This window comes from Triticum aestivum, chromosome 5D, assembly GCF_018294505.1.
Source record: "Triticum aestivum cultivar Chinese Spring chromosome 5D, IWGSC CS RefSeq v2.1, whole genome shotgun sequence".
Lineage (NCBI taxonomy): Eukaryota > Viridiplantae > Streptophyta > Magnoliopsida > Poales > Poaceae > Triticum > Triticum aestivum.
The window spans coordinates 219,304,127-219,329,209 of NC_057808.1; the positions used below are offsets into that span (position 1 = coordinate 219,304,127).

The window sequence follows — 25,083 nt, forward strand, 5'->3', positions numbered from 1 at the left end:
GTTTATTTCGTAGCTTTTTATTTCGAGTTACCAACACTTAGCAACCGAACCGGTATCTAATACCCTGGTGCTACTAGGAGTACTAGTAAAGTACACATTAATATAACGTATATCCAATATACTTCTGTCGACCTTACCAGCCTTCTCATCTACCAAGTATCTAGGGTAGTTCTGCTTCAGTGACCGTTCCCCTCATTACAGAAGCACTTAGTCTCGGGTTTGGGTTCTACCTTGGGTTTCTTCACTAGAGCAACAACTGATTTGCCGTTTCATGAAGTATCCCTTCTTGCCCTTGCCCTTCTTGAAACTAGTGGTTTTACTAACCATCAACAATTGATGCTCCTACTTGATTTCTACTTTCGCGGTGTCAAACATCGCGAATAGCTCAAGGATCATCATATCTATCCCTGATATGTTATCATTCATCACGAAGCTCTAGTAGCTTGGTGGCAGTGACTTTGGAGAACCATCACTATCTCATCTGAAAGATTAACTCCCACTCGATTCAAGCGATTGTACTCAGACAATCTGAGCACATGCTCAACGATTGAGCTTTTCTCCCTTAGTTTGCAGGCTTAAGAAACTTGTCGGAGGTCTCATACCTCTTGACATGGGCACGAGCCTGAAATCCCAATTTCAGTCCTTGGAACATCTCATATGTTCTGCGACGTTTCAAAAACGTCTTTGGTGCCTCAATTCTATACCGTTTAACATTACGCACTGAACTATCACGTAGTCATCAAAACGTGTATGTCAGATGTTCACAACATCCACAAATGACGCTCGAGGTTCAGCACACCGAGCGGTGCATTAAGGACATAAGCCTTCTGTGCAGCAATGAGGACAATCCTCAGTTTACGGACCCAGTCCGCATAATTGCTACTATCAACTTTCAACTAAATTTTCTCTAGGAACATATCTAAAACAGTAGAACTAAAGCGCAAGCTATGACATAATTTGCAAAGACCTTTTGACTATGTTCATGATAATAAAGTTCATCTAATCAAATTATTTAATGAACTCCCACTCAGATAGACATCCCTCTAGTCATCTAAGTGATACATGATCCGAGTCAACCAGGCCGTGTCCGATCATCACGTGAGACGGACTAGTCATCATCGGTGAACATCTCCATGTTGATCGTATCTACTATACGACTCATGTTCGACCTTTCGGTCTCTTGTGTTCTGAGGCCATGTCTGTACATGCTAGGCTCGTCAAGTCAACCTAAGTGTTTTGCATGTGTAAATCTGGCTTACACCCGTTGTATGTGAACGTTAGAATCTATCACACCCGATCATCACGTGGTGCTTCGAAACAACGAACTTTCGCAACGGTGCACAGTTAGGGGGAACACTTTCTTGAAATTTTAGCGAGGGATCATCTTATTTATGCTACCGTCGATCTAAGCAAATAAGATGTAAAAACATGATAAACATCACATGCAATCAATCAAATAGTGACATGATATGGCCAATATCATTTTGCTCCTTTCGATCTCCATCTTCGGGGCGCCATGATCATCATCGTCACCGGCATGACACCATGATCTCCATCATCATGATCTCCATCATCGTGTCTTCATGAAGTTGTCTCGCCAACTATTACTTCTACTACTATGGCTAACGGTTTAGCAATAAAGTAAAGTAATTACATGGCGTTATTTAATGACACGCAGGTCATACAATAAATTAAGACAACTCCTATGGCTCCTGCCGGTTGTCATACTCATCGACATGCAAGTCGTGATTCCTATTACAAGAACATGATCAATCTCATACATCACATATATATCATTCATCACATCCTTTTGGCCATATCACATCACACGGCATATGCTGCAAGAACAAGTTAGACGTCCTCTAATTGTTGTTGCAAGTTTTTTACGTGGCTGCTATAGGTTTCTAGCAAGAACGTTTCTTACCTACGCCAAAACCACAACGTGATATGCCAATTGCTATTTACCCTTCATAAGGACCCTTTTCATCGAATCCGATCCGACTAAAGTGGGAGAGACAGACACCCGCTAGCCACCTTATGCAACTAGTCCATGTCAGTCGGTGGAACCTGTCTCACGTAAGCGTACGTGTAAGGTCGGTCCGGGCCGATTCATCCCACGATGCCGCCGAATCAAGATAAGACTAGTAACGGCAAGTAAATTGACAAAATCGATGCCCACAACAACTTGTGTTCTACTCGTGCATAGAAACTACGCATAGACCTAGCTCATGATGCCACTGTTGGGGATCGTAATAGAAATTTAAAATTTTCTACGCATCACCAAGATCAATCTATGGAGTCATCTAGCAACAAGAGAGAGAGGAGTGCATCTACATACCCTTGTAGATCGCGAGCGGAAGCGTTCAAGAGAACGGGGTTGATGGAGTCATACTCGTCGTGATCCAAATCACCGATGATCCTAGCGTCGAACGGACGGCACCTCCGCGTTCAACACACGTACGGAGCGGAGACGTCTCCTCCTTCTTGATCCAGCAAGGGGGAAGGAGAAGTTGATGGAGATCCAGCAGCACGACGGCATGGTGGTGGAAGCAGCGGGATTCCAGCAGGGCTTCGCCAAGCGCTACTGGAGGAGGAAGAGGTGTCACGGGAGGGAGAGGGAGGCGCCAGGGCTTAGGGTGCGGCTGCCCTCCCTCCCCTCCACTATATATAGGGGCTAGGGGGGCGCATGCCCCCCTTGGAGATCCCATCTAGAGGGGGGCGGCGGCCCCTCGGGGGGCAACGGCCCCCTTAGGGTTTCCAACCAGGGGGGCGCATGCCCCCTCGGGGGGGGGGGGCAACGGCCCCCTAGGGTTTCCAACCCTAGGCGCCTTGGGCCCTTGGGTGGGGCGCACCAGCCCACCAGGGGCTGGTTCCCACGCCACTTCAGCCCATGGGGCCCTCCGGGATAGGTGGCCCCACCCGGTGGACCCCTGGGACCCTTCCGGTGGTCCTGGTACAATACCGGTGACCCTCGAAACTCTCCCGGTGGCCGAAACTGGACTTCCTATATATAAATCTTTACCTACGGACCATTCCGGAACTCCTCGTGACGTCCGGGATCTCATCTGGGACTCCGAACAACTTTCGGTTAACCGCATACTAATATCTCTACAACTCTAGCGTCACCGAACCTTAAGTGTGTAGACCCTACAGGTTCGGGAGACACGTAGACATGACCGAGACAACTCTCCGGTCAATAACCAACAGCGGGATCTGGATACCCATGTTGGCTCCCACATGCTCCACGATAATCTCATCGGATGAATCACGATGTCGAGGATTCAATCAATCCCGTATACAATTCCCTTTGTCAATCGGTACGTTACTTGCCCGAGATTCGATCGTCGGTATCCCAATACCTTGTTCAATCTCGTTACCGGCAAGTCACTTTACTCGTACTGTAATGCATGATCCCGTGACCAGACACTTGGTCACATTGAGCTCATTATGATGATGTCCTACCGAGTGGGCCCAGAGATACCTCTCCGTCATACGGAGTGACAAATTCCAGTCTCGATTCGTGCCAACCCAACAGATACTTTCGGGGATACCCGTAGTGTACCTTTATAACCACCCAGTTATGTTGTGACGTTTGGCACACCCAAAGTACCCTTACGGTATCCGGGAGTTGCACAATCTCATGGTCTAAGGAAAGGATACTTGACATTAGAAAAGCTTTAGCAAATGAACTACACGATCTTGTGCTATGCTTAGGATTGGGTCTTGTCCATCACATCATTCTCCTAATGATGTGATCCCGTTATCAATGACATCCAATGTCCATAGTCAGGAAACCATGACCATCTGTTGATCAACGAGCTAGTCAACTAGAGGCTCACTAGGGACATATTGTGGTCTATGTATTCACACATGTATTACGGTTTCCAGTTAATACAATTATAGCATGAACAATAGACAATTATCATGAACAAGGAAATATAATAATAACCATTTTATTATTGCCTCTAGGGCATATTTCCAACAGAAAGATCGGCCCCACTCCACATCACTCATGGGCAGTATGGACGAAAAGAAATGCGCGCACTCATGAAGAATGTACCTGATCCATATCACAGTATGCTAAATGGGAGGTTGATGTAGCAACAGATCTCCCGGGTACAGGAAACCAACAAGCTACAAAACCGATCAAGGAGTAATATAAGTGGAACCCCCCAGAGGAGAGCTTCATTAAAATTAATGTGGACACTGCCTTTTATGAAGATACTCATGAAGGGGGTACAGGTCTTGGTGTGTGTTCGGACCGATGAAGGGAATTTGATTAGAGCACAAGCCATTTAGTATGAAGCGGGTCTTAATGCAAAATCAATGAAAGCATATGCCATTAGAGATGGCATACAACTAGCTTCTAATCTAGGGTATCAAAGGGTTATAACTGAATCACATGCCCAATAGGTTGTTAAATAAAGCAATTCTCCGGGTGTAGACCGATCGGAGATAGCTGGTACTGTCGGCAAGATTCAAAAGCTTTGCGGAAACTTTGAGGAACTTCGTTTGGTCTTCATCGAACTTCATTTGATTCTGTCGGCCACCCTTCCTCCCGGCCCTCACGTCACCCCCTTGGGCGACTCGGGGGCGACTAGGGTTCCGCGGCCGCCACCATACCCTCCACTCCCTTCCTCCCCTCGCCGCTACCAGAGACGGCCGTCGGGAAGCCCGCGCGGGCGCCGGTGAAGGTGGCGGCGGGGATCTCGGCACTCCATCCCCTATCGTAGGCCAGCGGTTCCTGGGCGGCAGCCCCAGCCGGAGAAGCGGCACCGTCGGGCGGTTGGCGACGTTTGCAGGGGTGCTGGCCAACGTGCTTGGCGGTGGGCGGCGGGTGGCTGGTGGAATCCGGCCGTGATGCGAAGTTTCTTCGTCAGATCTGGAGGTTCGAAATCCCTCTCCCTGCTGCCTCTCTCTCGTTGTCAGCGGAGGCTAGTGATTTGTTCTCTAGCTTCGGTGTTGGTGCGTGTTGGTGGCCAGCTAGGGGACCGGGGGAAACCTTGGCCGATCCGGCCGGCCCGACGGCGGCAACGCCCAAGGGCATTGCTTTCCTCCATGGGGGCACAGCCGAGGTCCCCTGCTCTCCACCCCGACGCCCCTGCCCGGGTGAAAACTGTTTATCCACTGTGGATTTGGCGGCGCCGCCGCCGCCTTGTGCGTCGTGACCTTGCTAGGCGTCGTTAGGGGTGTTGGGCGTGGTCGGGAGGCTCTGCAGGTGAGGGATTGAGCTGCCTTCATTTCGTCGTCCGTTTCGTGAAGCTTGTTGATGACCCACAAGTATAGGGGATCTATCGTAGTCCTTTCGATAAGTAAGAGTGTCGAACCCAACGAGGAGCAGAAGGAAATGATAAGCGGTTTTCAGCAAGGTACTCTCTGCAAGCACTGAAATTATAGGTAACAGATAGTTTTGTGATAAGATAATTTGTAATGAGCAACAAGTAACAAAAGTAAATAAAGTGCAGCAAGGTGGCCCAATCCTTTTTGTAGCAAAGGACAAGCCTGGACAAACTCTTATATAAAGGAAAGCGCTCCCGAGGACACATGGGAATTATCGTCAAGCTAGTTTTCATCACGTTCATATGATTCGCGTTCGGTACTTTGATAATTTGATATGTGGGTGGACCGGTGCTTGGGTGCTGTCCTTACTTGGACAAGCATCCCACTTATGATTAACCCCTGCAAGCATCCGCAACTACAAAAGAAGTATTAAGGTAAACCTAACCATAGCATGAAACATATGAATCCAAATCAGCCCCTTACGAAGCAACACATAAACTAGGGTTCAAGCTTCTGTCACTCTAGCAACCCATCATCTACTTGTTACTTCCCAATGCCTTCCTCTAGGCCCAAATAATGGTGAAGTGTCATGTAGTCGACGTTCACATAACACCACTAGAGGAGAGACAACATACATCTCATCAAAATATCGAACGAATACCAAATTCACATGACTACTAATAGCAAGACTTCTCCCATGTCCTCAGGAACAAACGTAACTACTCACAAAGCATATTCATGTTCATAATCAGAGGGGTATTAATATGCATATAGGATCTGAACATATGATCTTCCACCAAATAAACCAACTAGCATCAACTACAAGGAGTAATCAACACTACTAGCAACCTACAGGTACCAATCCCAGACTTAGAGACAAGAATTGGATACAAGAGATGAACTAGGGTTTGAGAGGAGATGGTGCTGGTGAAGATGTTGATGGAGATTGGCCCCCTCCCGATGAGAGAAGCGTTGGTGATGACGATGGCGATGATTTCCCCCTTCCGGAGGGAAGTGTTCCCGACAGAACAGCTCCGCCGGAGCCTTAGATTGGTTCCGCCAAGGTTCCGCCTCGTGGCGGCGGAGTCTCGTCCCCAAAGCTTGCTTATGATTTTTTTCTCGGACGAAAGACTTCATATAGCAGAAGATGGCCACCGGAGGGCCACCAGGGGGCCCACGAGGCAGGGGGGCGCGCCCAGGGGGTAGGGCGCGCCCCCACCCTCGTGGCCAGGGTGTGGGCCCCCTCTGGTATTTTCTTCGCTCAGTATTTTTTATTATTTCCAAAAACAATTTCCGTGGAGTTTCAGGACTTTTGGAGTTGTGCAGAATAGGTCTCTAATATTTGCTCCTTTTCCAGCCCAGAATTCCAGCTGCCGGCATTCTCCCTCCTTATGTAAACCTTGTAAAATAAGAGAGAATATGCATAAGTATTGTGACATAATGTGTAATAACAGCCTATAATGCAATAAATATCGATATAAAAGCATAATGCAAAATGGACGTATCACTTGTCTCCAACTAGTTGGGCATGGACCATGGCGGAGCGGCCGGCTAGGGATATCCCAAATCGAAGTGGTCGCACTATGTCCACTTACAATGTGTGGGTGGCATTCTTCCAGCTCTAGCGCAAGCTTCTCGAAATCCCGACGGTGCGGCGCCTACGAGCCATGGCCAGGGGGTAGGTTCCTCTTCGTGATAGAGAAGGAATATCTTGTTCGCCTTCTTCTCTAGGTGTTCGTGGAGCATGGCCATCTTCGAAGGTCGGCTATGTCCTGCTTTGCTGCTCCGCTCTGCTACTTATGATCCTAGTGTGGAGTGCTCAGCCTTTGCAAGCTGTAATCTTAATTTCCATTTCATTAGCTGCTTGTGGAGGTTGTAGTCAATGTTTCTGTCCAGTGTTCCCCATTGTATCGTTCTGGCCGTTGTAATTTGGGTTGTTTGTTATAACTCCTGGCCGGTTGATGACTTTGTTAATTCAAAGCCGGGCTCCTCACAAGTCTTCGTTCTAAAAAAACAAGAAAAGCAAATGAACTAGTGCATCTTTGCGCTAAACATTATAGTTCCTCTTGGAGAAGATGTCTTTGATAAACTATATTCCATCCTTCCTCACCGCTTGTGTAACAAAGGAATGTAATTCTGTTAACTAATCGATAGAGCTCTTGATTTATTTATTTATTTGCTATGATAAAAAATATGACGTCAGATTCATAGAGAAATCCAAAGAAAATATAAATATAATATACTACTCCCTCCGTTTCATATTACTTATATTAAATCAGTGATAAGTAATATGGAACGGAGGGAGTAGTACCAACAGCAGCATGCCAGTTTCCCTCCAAAAAAGAACCATCAGCTTGCCAATTATTGTTATCTCCAGAGTCCAGAATCATCACCCAGCTGAGTCCGTCCGCTGTGATTGCTCAAGAGAAAAAGTATCATTTCGCCTACATGATCCGCCCCCAAAACGTCCCTCCATTAGAATAAAACCAGGAGCCAAGCTAGTTGCACACGCAATCCATGTCTGCCGCTACTTGCAACACCGAAGCGAGGCTCATTGGCATTACGGCTACTTTTCGAAAATATTTTTTTATTTCTGTTATCAGAGAATATACGTACCAATTGGCTTGAAGCTCTTCTTTCGCTGGCACAGCAACTTTTTACTACTACCTCATCTAAAAAAAAGCTTTTTACTACCTCAAAACAAAAACAAAACTGTTTACTACTGTATGAGTTTTAGCTTGCTGGTACAGGTGTCGTCATCCGTGTGGTGTGTGTGTCAGAAAAGAGCACGGCCGGTGCGGCGTTGCGAGTGCAGCCGTTGATGTGCTGCCAAGGTCGTCAGCACCCACCGGCGCGACCCCGTAGCACGCGACGGGACAAGTGCGAGGGGGCTAGCTAACCTGGATGACGTACTGGAAGTGGGACGTTTCCCGCACAAGAAAACAAGGGTGTGTCCCTCCCGTCGCCCAAGTGGGCGCACGAAAAGAAATCTCACGTCCCACTCACCATCTACGCGGCTGGCCACCACGACGGTCCCCTTTTCTCCCCCTCCCCCTCCGTCCCACCCCGACTGCCTACCAACACCAAACCGAAGCACACCGCGACTGCGCCACTCCCTGCGTTCCGAGTGACAGAGGCCATGGCGCTCGCCACCTCCCACCGCCACCTCGTCCGCCCCGCCGCCGCGGCCCCTCGCGTGCCGCTGCGTCCCCTCCGCTTCGCCGCCCCCCGATCTCTCCCGAGGTGAGCGATCTGAGCCGCCCTCCGCGCGCTCGGTTTCTCCCGATTCTGAACCCGGTCCTGTGATTCCATCCCTGTTCCTCCTACTGTGTGCTGTGCCTCGGCGCGCCTCGCTAGCTGTTGTTGGATTGGTTCGAGTCTAGGACGATCGGGGTGGCGCTTTCTGAATGAGAGCGGAGCCAGTGCCCAGTGCTGCCTTCGACCAGTTTGGGGCTTGGAACGGGATCAGTCGATTGATCCCGTTTCGTCGCTGCGGTTCCACTTTCTCCTCACTGGGTTGAATAATGGGTGTTGAAAGGTGAACCATGATGTGTCGTTGAGCGTTTCGGTTCTGCGAGCTAATCATCTGCCCGTTAGATTAGCTCAGCTCAGGGAAATCCTATGGGAGGAATAGATGCTACCGTTGACTTCAGGATGTGTTGCTCGGTTGTTCACGGCCTTCCTAGATGAGTATGCATTCTATCTCACTGACCATAAATCCATGATTATCCTATAACTTTGAGACTTAGATTGGATATGATTGTGATGTGCTCTGTATTGTTATATTTGACGAAGAATAGTTCCAAATATCCCTGTTCATATGTTGAGGCCTGTAAGCCTGTTACATATTTGCATTGTTCGCACTGAATTCAGTGCATGGATGTGGAAATACGACATGTCAAATTTGAAGTTGTAGTAACCATTTTGTTAGGAGCAGTAGAATGAACACAATTGAGAAGGAAATTTTATGCATAGAATAGAATTGCAGCTTTCATCCGAATCGGATCAGCACAAAGTAAAAAATGCACTTCCGTTTCTTTCTTGTAATATGTAAACGAATAAATGACAAGTGAGGACCAATTTTCCTGCACAAGGATTTCCGATTGCTCTGTCTGTTTTCTCTCAAAAGGCTATATCTTCATTTTAAGATACGATGTGCAAAGCCCAGTTGTGTTCCGTTCATATTTGTGCTGGAAGAAGTGCCAAACAAGGACGTGGTGCACCTACAGACCGGGAGTGCAGCTGCAGCGCAAGGTTCCTGACTTCTTTCGCTCCTGCCAGTCTCCAGACTCCAGGGAGCTGCCTCGTTAAGAATCGATTCCACCAGGTCCTGACAGGATTTGTGCACCATTGAAAACATATGAATTCTAGCTGTGTTCATATGTGAACCTACATAATGATAACTATATTTTAAGTAAAATTTTGTGCTTATAACCAGGAAACCTGTAAAGGGTAGTGGCACAAGTCTTCTGCCTGCCGTGTTTTTAGATAAATCCTGATACCATTCTGAGTTTCTCATGCTTTAATTAATTGTCTGTATTGGCTTTGCTGCCAATGTCCTCTGCAGTATATCAGTGTTCTGTCCTACATTGTTTCCATGTGCTAATATTTTTTTAATTTTGCCATCCTTCTAGGATTTGTTGCCAATCTATCAACTCAGCTAACGTGTTGGGAGCTTCCTCAATGGTATATTTGCATGACTACATCTCTCAAATTACCACAACTTTGTGGAACATATGGACTGTGGCACTGCAGTATATTCTTCAGCCTTGCAAATTCGCATAAAAATGTGTCTAAGACTCATATTCCTGAGCAATGAAATATTTATGGACAACTCAGACCACTTTCAGTTTTAGAAAATCTCAGTCTACCTATTAGGTCTCACTGTACAATTTATTCTTCTGAGGACCGACGTGAAGCAATATGGTCCTAGACATCAGATGTCAAAGTAGTTCTGCTTATACCAAGAGTTGCTACATATTTCAACAATTCATTGTATGGATAGAGATGCCAACATTCTGATATACTGAAATGATTAGTTTTTTCTTTGGAAAGTTCTTTTTTTATTCTCGGCATTTTTGTTCTTCTTACATGCTGGCATTCTATTATTTGAACACACACTCAACTGATGATTTCAAACGTGCATTTTTTTAAAACAAATCTATATCACAGACAGCTGACGACGCAGTTCCACAGCCAGTTGTACTGATAGACCAAGACTCAGACCGTGATGCAACCATTGTGCAACTGAGTTTTGGAGATCGTTTGGGGGCACTACTTGATACGGTATGCATTTTATTGTGCCGGGGATGCCCTTTTTTTGGTCTGGCCTTGCTTAGATATGCTTTAATGATTTATAAGTTACAGATTTTCTGTATCTATAAATTATTGCGTCGTGGTGTTCACTGTTTGCAGATGAAGGCACTCAAGGACCTGGGCCTTGATGTGACGAAAGGAAGTGTGGCAACTGATTCATCTGTCACACAAACAAAGTTCCACATCATGCGATTGTGGGTGCATGCAACTTTCTGTTTGCTGCAATTTCTTATACAGCATTTAGTTGTTTGTTTGCACTTTGAGAAGTAAAGGAGGGTATATGTATGCTTGATTCATCACTTTTGGATGCTACACTTTGTGCAACTGTGCAATGTCCACATATTATTACTGATATTTTAGTTTAGCTGCCTTGTGGTCTATTTTCTGTAATTACCATTGAACACATTGCACATGCATTCATCAAAGTACTGTTTCTCTCTTTTTTTTTACTGACTTTATGGAAGGATGCCTTGACACACTAAAATTTCAAAATATTCCTTAGAAATTGCACCTGTGATTATCATACTAAGACAGTTGTGGTGATTTGGTCATGTTCTAATATTATTTATCTGTTTATATCATCTGTCTCTGTCCAGAGGGCGTAAGGTTGAGGACCCTGACATGTTGGAAACAATACGGCTGACCATCATTAACAACCTTCTGCAGTATCATCCCGTATGTTTCAGAATTCAAGTTCTTCAGTTGTGTTTTAGATTTTGGTGTTTGGTAGCTTTAGATTGGTTATCGTTTTGATTAATCGAAATATCAGAATAATATGCAATATGTGTATAGGAATCAAGCGAGAAGCTAGCTATGGGTGAATTTTTTGGAATTAAAGCCCCTGAGAAGAAGGTGAGTTCGGTGGATGTTCTCATCCTGCTAATTCAGCGCTGATGCTGGTCCATGCTTTTTTAGGCATATTTTCGTTATAGGGATGGATTCTCCTCAGTGTTTACACACTGGATATTTTAAAACAGACATCCAAGTGTTATGCTGTTAATTTTAATTTTTCCCTATATCTTGAGCAATTAATTAATTTATGTTCTCTATGGCAGGTTGATGTTGACGTAGCAACACATGTAATTGTGCAAGATGATGGACCGAAAAGAAGGTTTGATCATGATAGCTTCTAATTACTGTATGCCGCTTGTGTAGCATGATGTCAGCATGTACGGTGACTAATTAGTTGTCATGCATATTATCCCATATATGTTACTTCTGTGGCATGCACATGCATGGTATTGTGTGTTGTGTGCTATTCCTGCACATTGGCTAACTAAATTCACTAGTACGTAATAGTTGTCATATGGTGACATCACACATATGTTACACCACGGTTTGCCGTATGGTTGTATCTTGTATATGTACCAAAGCACTATTCGTACACATTTGACTAACTGAGTCTCTAGCTATCGTCTGCTAATGCTGCCAAAACTAATATTCACGTGATTGTTACCTAGTATCATAATGGAGGGTTTTACATGGGCAGTGACTACAGTTTCTTGAGGCCTAGTTATCTTGTTGAGCATTTGAAATTTTAAATCACCGACATAATTTCCCGTAAAAGGAATCACCTGACATAATAAGCAGGTGCATTTGACTAGTAGTAAGGTATGTGCCTCCCAAGTTTGGGCCAAGCTGCAAAATTTTGTTCTTGCGTTGGAGGCATCCTTGCATTATAAACATGTCTAGGCTAGTCGGGTTCAGGCATTATCGTACATCTCTCATAGGACACCTTTAAAATGAAAAATGGGATGGTTTGGTATAGAAAGGACAGGCTAGGTACATATCGGTCTGCTGGATTTGGTTGTGTTTGGGCAAGTCGCCATGCTGACGGAACTTGTTGATTCTTGGGTACTGCACCTTGCGTAATACTCCCTCCGTTCCAAAATAAGTGTTTTGGAATGGAGGGAGTAGTTGATTGTGTTTGACACAACTTCATATGTTAGAAAGCAAATGTGTTTATCCATTTGCCAAGAATCACATCTTATAGAACCTGAATAATCTGTTTCTGATTTTTCTTGGTTTGATGTACATCATCTACTTCCTCACCAGTTTTAGTTGAACATGTGCAGCATGCTTTACATAGAGACAGCTGATCGACCAGGCTTACTCTTGGAAGTAATCAAGATCATTACTGACGTAAACGTTGATGTGGAATCAGCTGAGATTGATACTGAGGTATGCCAGTTTCTGTCTCTTTGTTATGGTAGTCACTCAGCTATGAAGGCCCTTCCTTAGTTCATGCCGGTTGTCTTATTCAGGGCTTGGTTGCCAAGGACAAGTTTCATGTGAGTTACAGAGGCGCAAAACTTAACAGCTCGTTATCTCAGGTATATACCCACGCCAAGATTAGCACATTTAGTAACCTTCTTGCTCGTCTCAGCAATATTGAACTCTTGATAATTCCGTTTTACAGGTGCTGGTTAATTGTTTGCGCTATTACCTCCGGAGGCCCGAGACAGATGAAGACAGCTATTGATGATTGTTCTGTGGCGGCTCGTTTTGAGTTCCTGCCTATGAAGCCTTTTGCACTTCAATTTCTGTTGTAAGCAAAACAAAATATGGCACATGTGTTCCGAAAATGCATTAAAACTGGGCCGTCTGATGCAGTTATGTTCTATGGTTGGACATGTGGCCCTTGGGAGCTTTAGCAGCCCCATCCCATTGGTTTCCTAGAGGAATCACATTGGAAAGCATTCACGCGTGCCGAGTGTGGTCTGTAAGTTCATAGTACTATAATTCATGTGCATGTAAAAAACCAGGTTACGTATGTGAAGATCGTGTCTTGCTTAATGTCACATGGTGATGGGAACTTCTAGCGTTTTTTTTTTTTGCGGATAGGGAACTTCTAGCGTTGGCACACAAATTTACCAGCATGCCGTGTCATTGGTTTGAGGCTGCTGGTCTCGGCACTATCTTCCTACTCTGGACACGGGCTACTTTTCTATCTTCTCCATCAAGTGTGGTGCATGATCCTTCCAGACCTCCACTTTTTTTGATAGCTTCCAGAGCTTCAACTTCCTTCATGTGTGTTAGAGATACCAGACAAATAGATCTTTTGCAAATCTGCCCCTCTGCCCAGTGCAGTGGGCAAAAATGCCATCCTCTGAATCTGAATCTTAGAGCAAACCTGGTTTGCTCACCAACCAGGACAAGACTTCTAAGGTGCTTCGGCGATGCTAGTGGTTTGCTCACCAACCCATGACAGAAATTTTCCTAGACGCCGCGTGGATGATCTGCAAGATTGTCTCCCTCACTTCCCGGTGAAGATGTGCTCTTTCCCATGCACCTATTGGTACATGATCGAAGTCATCAAAGTACTGTTTGTGTCCAATCTTTATAAATTGTAGCTGGATTGGAGGATGAACACGAAAGGAAACTTGAGGACAACTAGCACAAATCAACGCACGTAGATGCAATAAAAGATACACATGGATAGATTCTTGATCCAAATCATACAAGGAGGGAGATGAAACAAGATAGGGTTCTTCATCAAGTCCTAAGACAAAGATGGCTTGAATTCCATGCAGGAATCTTCCCCAAAATTGAAGGTCTTGCTACTCCTATGGAGTCATCCCCTCAAGAGAAGCTCCTCACCTCTATGAGAGGAGCCATCTCCATGAAGGAGTAATCCCACGAGGGGGAGTATATAGCCACAAACTAGCACTTTTGCGGCTAGGGTTGCCAAAAACCACCACGTTTTGCGACTGGAGATTAAAAAGATACCACTTTGGGGTTAATTTTCGCAATACTTACCGGGCTGTACTATTTACCATTTGGACTAAACTAATCATGATTATGACATGGATGACCCACCCATCAGGGATAACGTGGTAGAAAAGTCGTTAGTAGTCCGGCAGAGCTTCGACGTCCAGGGAGAAGAACCGCGAGAAAACTAGAGAGAGAGAGAGATAGATATATATATATATATATATATATATATATATATATAGAGAGAGAGAGAGAGAGAGAGACTAGCGACTCTTCTCGTCTAATTAGGAGTCTAATTCTATTAGACAAATTAGACCGTGATTAGAGCCCATCTAATTAGGAGCCTAAAAACTTAAGCCGATTAGATTGGGAGAGTGTGGACCTATGCGGGAGGAGGCGCCAAAGGAAGGGGAATCCTTCTCCTCTTCCACTTGGTGGAAGAAGGGAAGGATTAATTCCCTTGCCCAATTCGGCATAGGCCTGCCATAGCCCTGTGGCGCCCCTTCTAGGCCCCACGAGGCCTACTAGGGGTCGTCATGTCATGACGGTCCTTCACATTTTTCTTCCACAAATAAAATCCTGGATTTTTTGGATGTCTCCGAAACCCATTCCGATGACCCCGAAAACTTTTCATATAGAGATTCGGACTCTTCGAAATTATGCTATACCTTTTCGAAATCCCGGTAACCCTTCTGGAATCATCCAAAACACTTCCGGAACTATCGGAAACTCTTCTGTGCTCTTTTTAACTCATTTCTCATTTCACCAGTAATCTGGACTAGAATCCGTTAAACATGTGACCCTACAGGTTTGGAAATAAGCGGCCATGTCCCGGAACCCCTTCCGGACAATAGTTAACAACAGGATCTAGACACCCATTAAATCCCACGTATTCACGAAATTCTCGAGCGAACGTTTGTTTACGAATATCATTCCCTTTGCTTTGCGATACATTTACGAAACCCAAGGAGAGATTATCGTATCCCCGTGATCAACTCCGTGATCACTATACCGGTTATCCTCGTTACCGGTTTCATTCTCTTTACCCGTATCCATGTTACGGTATCCCGTGATCATAATCACAAGTGTCTGGCCAGAAAATAATGACACCGTAACACTGAGTGGGCCCAGAGAGTATCTCTCTATTGTGAGAGGAGCAAATCCCAGTCTTGAACTATCGCTACCGAGACATACGTTTCCCGTATACCAGTAGGCCACCTTTATTCACATCCATTTACGGAGTGACATGTGGTAAACCCCAAACTAACCATCCGATATGTTGATATGCAATATTCTCATGGTCTAAGGAACAATACAAACATGAACAAGTTATATGAATTACCGATAACATAACAATGATGACATCTCTAAGTAATTCATAAGTTGGGTCTATCCAACTCCGTTTTTATCATGACAACGCTGTTCTCATATATTGATAGCATCATTGTTACACTAACAATGTTCATGACCAGGAAACCAAGACTATCATCAATACATGAGCTAGTCTTAGAGGCTAGACTAGGGATCTCTTGGTGTTTATATTTCCACACATCTATTTGGGTTTTCCTCCGAATCTCATATTTAAGAACCAATAATAACATTTATTATTGCCTCTAGGGCATATTTCCAATGTTAGGTCAACAATGACATCGGTCATTACTTCCAAACCCAGAAGGGATTGGGGCAAGGTGACCCAGGTCGCTGACCTTATTTTATATTGTGGCACATATGTTGGCTATTCTCTAGCAAGAGCTAGGGAGGATGGTTAGTTTGGGGCTGATGACCCACAAGTATAGGGGGTCTCAATAGTCTTTAAGGAAAGTATTTCAAGCCAAACTTATCGATTCGACACGAGGGGAGCCAAAGAATATTTATAATCTTTAGCAGTTGAGTTGTCAATTCAACCACACCCGGAGAGATGACTTGCTTGCGGCAATTTATTAGTAGCACAGTAATTCGATAGTAGTAGTGATAGTAACGTTAACAGAAATAGTAGCAAGAGCAAAGCACTGGGAAAGTACGGTAGTAGTAGTAGTTAACGAAAACAATAGCAGCAAAAGTGTAGGCATGGAGTAAGCGATGGGGTTTCTCGGATGATATTCAATATACAATGGTCATAAGCTAGAGCCATAACAAACTAGCTCTAATTCATCAATCATAGGCAGCATTCCATATATAGTTATACGTGCTTGTGATCAGAACTTGCATAACATCTTTTGTCCTACCCTCCCGTGGTAACGGGTTTCTAATGGAAACTAAGGGTAATTAAGGTGCTCGTTTTAATAGAGAATCGGAACAAAGCATTAACACATAGTGAATACATGGTCATCCCCATCGATATCCCAATTTGTTGGAAATATGCCCTAGAGGCAATAATATTGTATTATTATATTTGCATTTTCATAATTGAGAGTTTATATTTCATGCTATAACTGCTGTGATACTGGAATATGTGATTCAGTGGAAAACTCATATGCACATGTGGAATGATAAACGGTAAAATAATAGGTTCCCGGTCTTGCCTCTATGACTGGCTCATGTGTTGTTGGTGATCATTTTTTCCGAATCTTAGGATATTGTTAAGTGTAACGGTAGTCCTGAAAAACAACATTGAGAGTATGAAAATAAAAGAACGATCATATTGAATCGACCCAATCTTGTTTGTTATACTTTGAGATAATATCGTCTAAAATCAATTGTTATAACATGGAGTGTTAGCATGTGTTTTAGTTCCTCAGACCATGAGAGTATCGCAGTCACTTCCTACTGTACGGTGGACTTTGGAGTTGCTCAAACGTCATCATTAACACGGTGATCATAACGACAACTTACGGGTTCACCGGAAAGTTCGACAAGGGATTAGATACCTCAAGAGTGGGATTTGCTCCTCCGATGATGGATAGATATTCTTAGGGACCTCTCCGTGTGATGGCATCCATCATCATCTGGCCAAAAACAGGTGACTACGTCACGGGGATGTCGAAAGACTTCAACAAGAAAGAAGATCAAAACCAGTAATGGGATCAACAATATAGTGAGCATGTGCATGACTCAAGATGATACCGATGCATCCCGTGTTTTGTAAAGTATCGCGAAGCAAAAGGAACATCTCATGATAACCAAAGGTTCACTCGAATGTCATCATGTAATCATAGGGATCGATATGGATGTCCACAGTTTCCGCTATCGGTCATTGAACAAAGGGATTTTGTTCATGTCTATGATTTATCAAACCCACAAGGTCACAAGCTTAAGGTAATCATGGTCTACTGAGTGTTAGTAGGACGAGAGTACCGAGGATTTATTTGTGAAATTGTTTCATTAATATTTGAAATAGTTTTGAGAGGAACCGGAAGCGTTTCGGGGTCACCGAAAGGGTTTCAGAGTTTATTGGGCAATACCGGGTATTACCGATAATTAATATATAGGTGGAAAATGTTTCGAGTGATATTAAATTATATATATATAAAGGGTCTAGTAATTATTAGGAGGCTTATATTTCATTAAATATCAACGAGCCTTAAAAGTCCAAGAGGTGGAAGGCAACTTGGGCCACAAAGGCCCAAGTGGAGGAGGCGCCCCCTTTCCTTGTGTGTGTGTGGCGAGGGGGGGGGGGGAATCCTACTAGGGGAGGTGTCCAACTCCTCCCCCCCCTTTGGCTGGCTCCCCAAGGAGGCTTTCCCTCCTTTGTGGCTGCCTCTGCCTCCCTCTCTAACCTATATATACTTGAGGTATTGGCCATAATTGAACAGACAAGTTTTGGAGCCTCCTCTAGTTCATCTAGTTCTAGTTCTAGTTGGTCCTTGTTGACTAATTAGAGCTAGACCTAGTTCCTCTAATCCTCATAATTAGTAGCCCAGTGTGGTTCTAATCTCCTCGCTCTACCGGATCGTGAAGACCGTACGCTTGCAACCAAGTAGAGAGGTCGTGCTTTTGGTCTTCCGTTTGAGGGTGGTTCACGGGATCGTCATCAATGGTTCGAGGGACTCCAAGTATGATCTACACCAACTCGTCTACTCCTGCTGCAACTCTGAAATCGGTAACTATCATTGATCCAAACCCTATATGCATCTTCGTATTGTTCCTGGGTGATCATAAGACGAATTTTTTTCTACCACGTTTCCCAAACAAAGTTATTGTCACTTTGGGGTCTAGAGTTTAGAACGATAACATGTGCATACAACTTGCATATAAGATCAAGAACACAATCATTTTCATGAAAAGATAGAGGGTTTAGATATGAAATCATGGCAATCGGGCCCTAGTGACAGGCATTAAGCATAGCAAAGTCATAGCAACATCATTTCAAGAACATAGTGGATACTAGGGATCAAGCCCTACAAATCTGACAATGATTATATAAGACATCTCATCCAAATCCCATCTACTTCCATATTGTTGGGAAACATTGCATGGAAAACAAAAAAAATTATATGCACACGCAAGATCTATCCATGGAGATGCATAGAAACGAAAGCGGAGAGTGTGTCTACGTACCCTCATAGACCGTAAGCGGAAGTGTTTAGTAATGCGGTTGACGTAGTCGAACTTCTTCGCGATCCAACCGATCAAGTACCGAACATACGACACCTCCGCGTTCAGAACACGTTCAGCTTGGTGACATCCTCGCCTTATTGATCCAGCAAGACGGGCGAAGTAGTAGATGAGTTCCGGCAGCACGACGACGTGGTGATGGTGGTGATGCAACTATCTCCGCAGGGCTTTGCCGAGCACTATGAAAATATGACTGAGGATGAACTAGAGGGAGAGGGGCGCCGCACACGGCTAGCAAATCGTGGTGTGTGTTGCCCTTCTCCCTCCTCTCATATATATAGGTGGAGGAGGGAGGGGAGGCAGCCCCTAGGGCACCCCAAGTGGCCGGCGGCTGCCCTAGGGCGCCTGCCCTGGCCGAATCCGCCCCTTCCATATTTGTGCATGGGGGGAAGGAAAGGGGGGGCTGGCTGCCTTTGGGGCGCCTCCCCCTTCCTTCCCCCCTCTTTGGTGCGTGGGCAAGGGGTGGAGGGGCGCACCAGCCCCCTTGTGGGCTGGTGCGCTTCCCCCCTTTGGCCCATAAGGCCCACCGCTTACCGATGACCTCCCGGAACCCCTTCCGGCACCCCAATAAAATACCCGGTACTTCTGAAACCTTTCCGGTGACCAAATACTATCTTCCTATATATCAATCTTTACCTCCGGACCATTCTGGGGCTCCTCGTCATGTCCGTGATCTCATCCGGGACTCCGAACAACATCCAGTCGTCAACTCACATAACTCATACAACACTAAACATTAAGCGTGCGGACCCTACGAGTTCGAGAATGATGTAGACTTGACCGAGACACCTCTCCGGTCAATAACCAATAGCGGAACATGGATGCCCATATTGGTTTCTACATATTCTACAAAGATCTTTATCGGTCGAACCTTATGACAACATATGTAATTCCCTTTGTCTGTCGATATGTTACTTTCTCGAGATTCGATCCTTGGTATATCTATACCTAGTTCAATCTTGTTAATGGCAAGTCTCTTTACTCATTCCGTAATACATCATCTCGTAACTAACTCCTTAGTTACTTTGCTTGCAAGCTTCTTATGATGTGTATTACCGAGAGGGACCAGAGATACCTCTCCGATACACAGAGTGACAAATCCCAATCTCGATCCATGCCAACTCAACAGACACCCTCGGAGATACTTGTAGAGCATCTTTATAATCACCTAGTTACGTTGTGACGTTTGATAGCACACAAGGCATTCCTCCGGTATCCGAGAGTTGCATGATCTCATGGTCGAAGGAACATGTATTTGACATTTAAGAAAGCAGTAGCAATAAACTGAACGATCATATGCTAAGCTAACGGATGGGTCTTGTCCATCACATCATTCTCCTAATGATGTGATACCGTTATCAAATGACAACTCATGTCAATGGTTAGGAAATCTTAACCATCTTTTGATCAACGAGCTAGTCTAGTAGAGGCTCACTAGGGACACAATATTTTTTTATGTATCCGCACATGTATTTAAGTTTCCAGTCAATACAATTCTACCATGAATAATAAACCTTTATAATGATTAAGGAAATATAATAATAACCATTTCATTATTGCCTCTAGGGCATATTTCCATCAGTCTCCCACTTGCACCAGAGTCAATAATCTAGTTCACATCGCCATGTGATTAACACGCATAGTTCACATCGCCATGTGACCAACACCCGAAGAGTTTACTAGAGTCAATAATCTAGTTCACATCGCCATGTGATTAACACCCAAAGAGTACTAAGGTGTGATCATATTTTGCTTGTGAGAGAAGTTTAGTCAACGGGTCTGTCACATTCAGATCCGTATGTATTTTGCAAATTTCTATGTCTACAATGCTCTGCATGGAGCTACTCTAGCTAATTGCTCCCACTTTCAATAAGTATCCAGATTGAGACTTAGAGTCATACGAATCGGTGTCAAAGCTTGCATCGACGTAACCCTTTACAAGGAACTCTTTATCACCTCCATAACCAAGAAATATTTCCTTAGTCCTCTTAGGTAACTAAGGATAATTTTGACCGCTGTCCAGTGATCTACACCTAGATCACTATTGTACCCCCTTGCCAAACTCATGGCAAGGTACACAATAGGTCTGGTACACAGCATGACATACTTTATAGAACCTATGGTTGAGGCATAGGGAATTACTTTCATTCCCTCTCTATCTTCTGCCGTGGTCGGGCTTTGAGTCTTACTCAACTTCACACCTTACAATACAGTCTAGAACTCCTTCTTTGACTGATCCATTTTGAACTCCTTCAAAATCTTGTCAAGGTATGTACTCACTGAAAATCTTATCAAGCGTCTTGATCTATCTATATAGATCTTGATGCCTAATATGTAAGCAGCTTCACCGGGGTCTTTCATTGCAAAATTCTTATTCAAGTATCCTTTTATGCTATCCAGAAATTCTATATCATTTCCAATCAGCAATATGTCATCCACATATAATATCAGAAATGCTACAGAGCTCCCACTCACTTTCTTGTAAATATAGGCTTCACCATAAGTCTATATAAAACCATATGCTTTGATCACCTCATCAAAGCGTATATTCTAACTCCGAGATGCTTGCACCAGTCCATATATGGATCGCTGGAGCTTGCACACTTTGTCAGCACCTTTAGGATTGACAAAACCTTCTGGTTGCATCATATACAACTCTTCTTTAAGAAATCAGTTAAGGAATGCAGTTTTGACGTCCATTTGCCAGATTTCATAAAATGCGGCAATTGCTAACATGATTCGGACAGACTTAAGCATCGCTACGGGTGAGAAAGTCTCATCGTAGTCAACCCCTTGAACTTGTCAAAAATCTTTTGCAACAAGTCGAGCTTTGTAGATAGTGATATTACCGCCAGCGTCCGTCTTCCCCTTAAATATCCATTTATTATTTATAGCTTGCCGATCATCGGGCAAATCCACCAAAGTCCACACTTTGTTCTCATACATGGATCCTATCTCAGTTTTCATGGCCCCAAGCCATTTTTTGGAATCTGGGCTCATCATAGTTTCTTCATAGTTCGTAGGTTCACCGTTGTCCAACAACATGACTTCCAGGACAGGATTGTCGTGCCACTCTGGTGCGGAACGTGTTCTGGTTGACCTACGAGGTTCAATAGTAACTTGATCTGAAGTTTCATGATCATCATCATTTGCTTCCTCTATGGTTGGTGTAGGCATCACGGGAATGGCTTTCTCTGATGTACTACTTTCCAATTCGAGAGAAGGTACAATTACCTCATCAAGTTCTACTTTCCTCCCACTCACTTCTTTCGATAGAAACTCCTTCTCTAGAAAGGGCCCATTCTTAGCAACAAAGATTTTGCCTTTGGATCTGTGGTAGAAGGTGTACCCAATAGTTTCTTTCGGGTATCCTATGAAGACGCACTTCTCCGCTCTGGGTTCGAGCTTATCAGGCTGAAGCCTTTTTGACATAAGCATCGCATCCCCAAACTTTTAAGAAACGACAGCTTAGGTTTCTTGCCAAACCACAGTTCATACAGTGTCATCTCAACAGATTTAGATGGTGCCCTGTCTAATGTGAATGCGGCTGTCTCTAATGCACAACCCCAAAATGATAAAGGCAAATTGGTAAGAGACATCATAGAATGCACCATATCTAATAAAGTACGATTACGATGTTCGGACACACCATTACGCTGTGGTGTTCCAGGTGGCGTGAGTTGTGAAATAATTCCACATTATTTTTAAATGAAGGCCAAACTCGTAAATCAAATATTCACCTCCACGATCCGATCGTAGAAACTTTATTTTCTTGTTACGATGATTCTCTACTTCACTCTGAAATTCTTTGAACTTTTCAAATTTTTAAGACTTGTGTTTCATCAAGTAGATATACCCATACCTACTCAAATCATCTGTGAAGGTGAGAAAATAACGATTTCTGCCGCATGCTTCAACACTCATCGGACCGCATACATCATTATGTATTATTTCCAGTAAGTCATTGGCTCGCTCCATTGTTCCGGAGAACGGAGTTTTAGTCATCTTCCCATGAGGCATGGTTCGCAAGTATCAAATGATTCATAATCAAGTGATTTCAAAAGTCCATCCGCATGGAGTTTCTTCATGCGCTTTACACCAATATGACCTAAACGGCAGTGCCACAAGTATGTTGCACTATCATTATCAACTTTGTATCTTTTGGCATCAATATTATGAATATGTGTATCACTACGACTGAGATTCAATAAACCATTCACATTGGGTGTATGACCATAGAAGGTTTTATTCATGTAAACAGAACAACAATTATTCTCTGACTTAAATGAATAATCATATTGCAATAAACGTGATCTAATCATATTCATGCTCAACGCAAACACCAAATAACATTTATTTAGGTTCAATACTAATCCCGAACGTAGAGGGAGTGTGCGATGGTGATCGTATCAACCTTGGAATCACTTCCAACGCACATCGTCACCTCGCCCTTAACTAGTATCTGTTTATTCTGCAACTCTTGCTTCGAGTTACTAATCTTAGCAATTGAACCGGTATCAAATACCCAGGGGCAACTACGAACACTATTAAGGTACACATTAATAACATGTATAGCAAATATACCTTTGTTCACTTTGCCATCCTTCTTATCCGCCAAGTATTTGGGGTAATTCCACTTCCAGTGACCATTTCCTTTGCAGTAGAAGCACTCAGTTTCAGGCTTGGGTCCAGCTTTGGGCTTCTTCATGGGAGTAGCAACTTGCTTGCCATTCTTCTTGAAGTTTCCTTTATTTCCCTTTCCCTTTTTCTTGAAACTAGTGGTCTTGTTAACCATCAACACTTGATGCTCCTTCTTGATTTCAACCTTCGCCGATTTCAGCATCGCGAAGAGCTCGGGGATCATTATCGTCATCCCTTGCATATTATAGTTCATCACGAAGCTCTAGTAGCCTAGTGATAGTGACTGGAGAACTTTGTCAATCACTATCTTATCTGGAATATTAACTCCCACTTGACTCAAGCGATTGTAGTACCCAGACATTCTGAGGACATGCTCACTGGCTGAGCTATTCTCCTCCATCTTGTAGGCAAAGTACTTGTCAGAGGTCTCATACCTCTCAACATGGGCATGAGCCTAAAATACCAATTTCAGCTCTTGGAACATCTCATATGCTCCGTGGCGTTCAAAACATTTTGAAGTCCCGGTTCTAAGCCGTAAAGCATGGCACACTAAACTATTAAGTAGTCATCATATCGAGCTTGCCAAACGTTCATAACGTTTGCATCTGCTCCTGCAATGTGTCTGTCACCTAGCGGTGCATCAAGGACATAATTCTTCCGTGCAGCAATGAGGATAATCCTCAGATCACAGACCTAGTCCGCATTATTGCTACCATCATCTTTCAATTTGTTTCCTCTAGGAACAAATCAAAATTATAGGGGAGATATATTGCGAGCTATTGATCTACAACATAGACATGCAATAAGACTAAGTTCTGTTGGGAAACGTTGCATGGAAAACAAAAAAATTCTACGCACACGCAAGATCTATCAAGGAGATGCATAACAACGAGAGGGGAGAGTGTGTCTACGTACCCTCATATACCGTAAGCGGAAGCATTTGACAATGCGGTTGATGTAGTTGAACTTCTTCGCGTTCCAACCGATCGAGCACCGAACGTACAACAACTCCGTGTTCAGCACACGTTCAGCTCGATGACGTCCTCCGACTTCTTGATCCAGCAAGACGGCGAGGTAGTGTGTCAGGACCCGGATTCCAAGTCACATCGATCTAGCCGGTAACACCTCATATCACTTTGCGGCCTCACGCACGGTATTCCCACGGGTGTCGCCTTACCATGGCCCGGGACCGTTTGCGTCTTTTAGCTCACGTATATGATAGTGTCGCTAGCATCCATATGACAGAGAACCCGGGCCGACATGACTAGTCGTGAACCCAAAGTGGCACTAACTTACGGGGACATGCATACATGAATCAACATCGAGCATGTCGGTCAGCAGCGTGCGAATCCGGGCTGTAGCACTGGGCTAACAGGACTCCGGTGAACCGGGCTATAGCAGGCTAGGCAGGACTCCGGATGTCACCGCGTGACATTTCCCCAAAGGGACAGACACAGGAACGAAGTGAATCACATGCCGGCCAGTCAAGTGTTCCGGAGCAGTAGTGCTGGGCTAGCAGGACTCCGGTGAACCGGGCTGTAGCGGACTACTATGGCTCATGGAAGCACAAGACTACAT

General features: G+C 44.3%; 1 protein-coding gene across 1 annotated transcript; it reads left to right on the plus strand.

The window, feature by feature from the left end:
• The first annotated feature begins 8,279 nt into the window (after positions 1-8,279).
• On the plus strand, positions 8,280-13,392 carry LOC123120195 (ACT domain-containing protein ACR12). Its single transcript, XM_044540188.1, has 10 exons — positions 8,280-8,523; positions 9,915-9,966; positions 10,453-10,566; positions 10,696-10,790; positions 11,193-11,271; positions 11,389-11,448; positions 11,652-11,707; positions 12,672-12,777; positions 12,861-12,929; positions 13,016-13,392. Exons 1-10 carry the CDS (start codon positions 8,420-8,422, stop codon positions 13,076-13,078), a joined length of 798 nt encoding a protein of 265 aa, XP_044396123.1. The 5' UTR covers positions 8,280-8,419; the 3' UTR covers positions 13,079-13,392.
• Positions 13,393-25,083: the final 11,691 nt, after the last annotated feature.

What these genes read in the sequence shown, in the direction of transcription:
- LOC123120195 (XM_044540188.1), top strand. Translation starts at nt 8,420, where the DNA reads ATGGCGCTCGCCACCTCCCACCGCCACCTCGTCCGCCCCGCCGCCGCG. An exon ending in ACCTTCTGCAGTATCATCCC is followed by an intron (nt 11,272 to 11,388) that starts GTATGTTTCAGA and finishes ATATGTGTATAG; the next exon opens with GAATCAAGCGAGAAGCTAGC. An exon ending in TTAAAGCCCCTGAGAAGAAG is followed by an intron (nt 11,449 to 11,651) that starts GTGAGTTCGGTG and finishes TCTCTATGGCAG; the next exon opens with GTTGATGTTGACGTAGCAAC.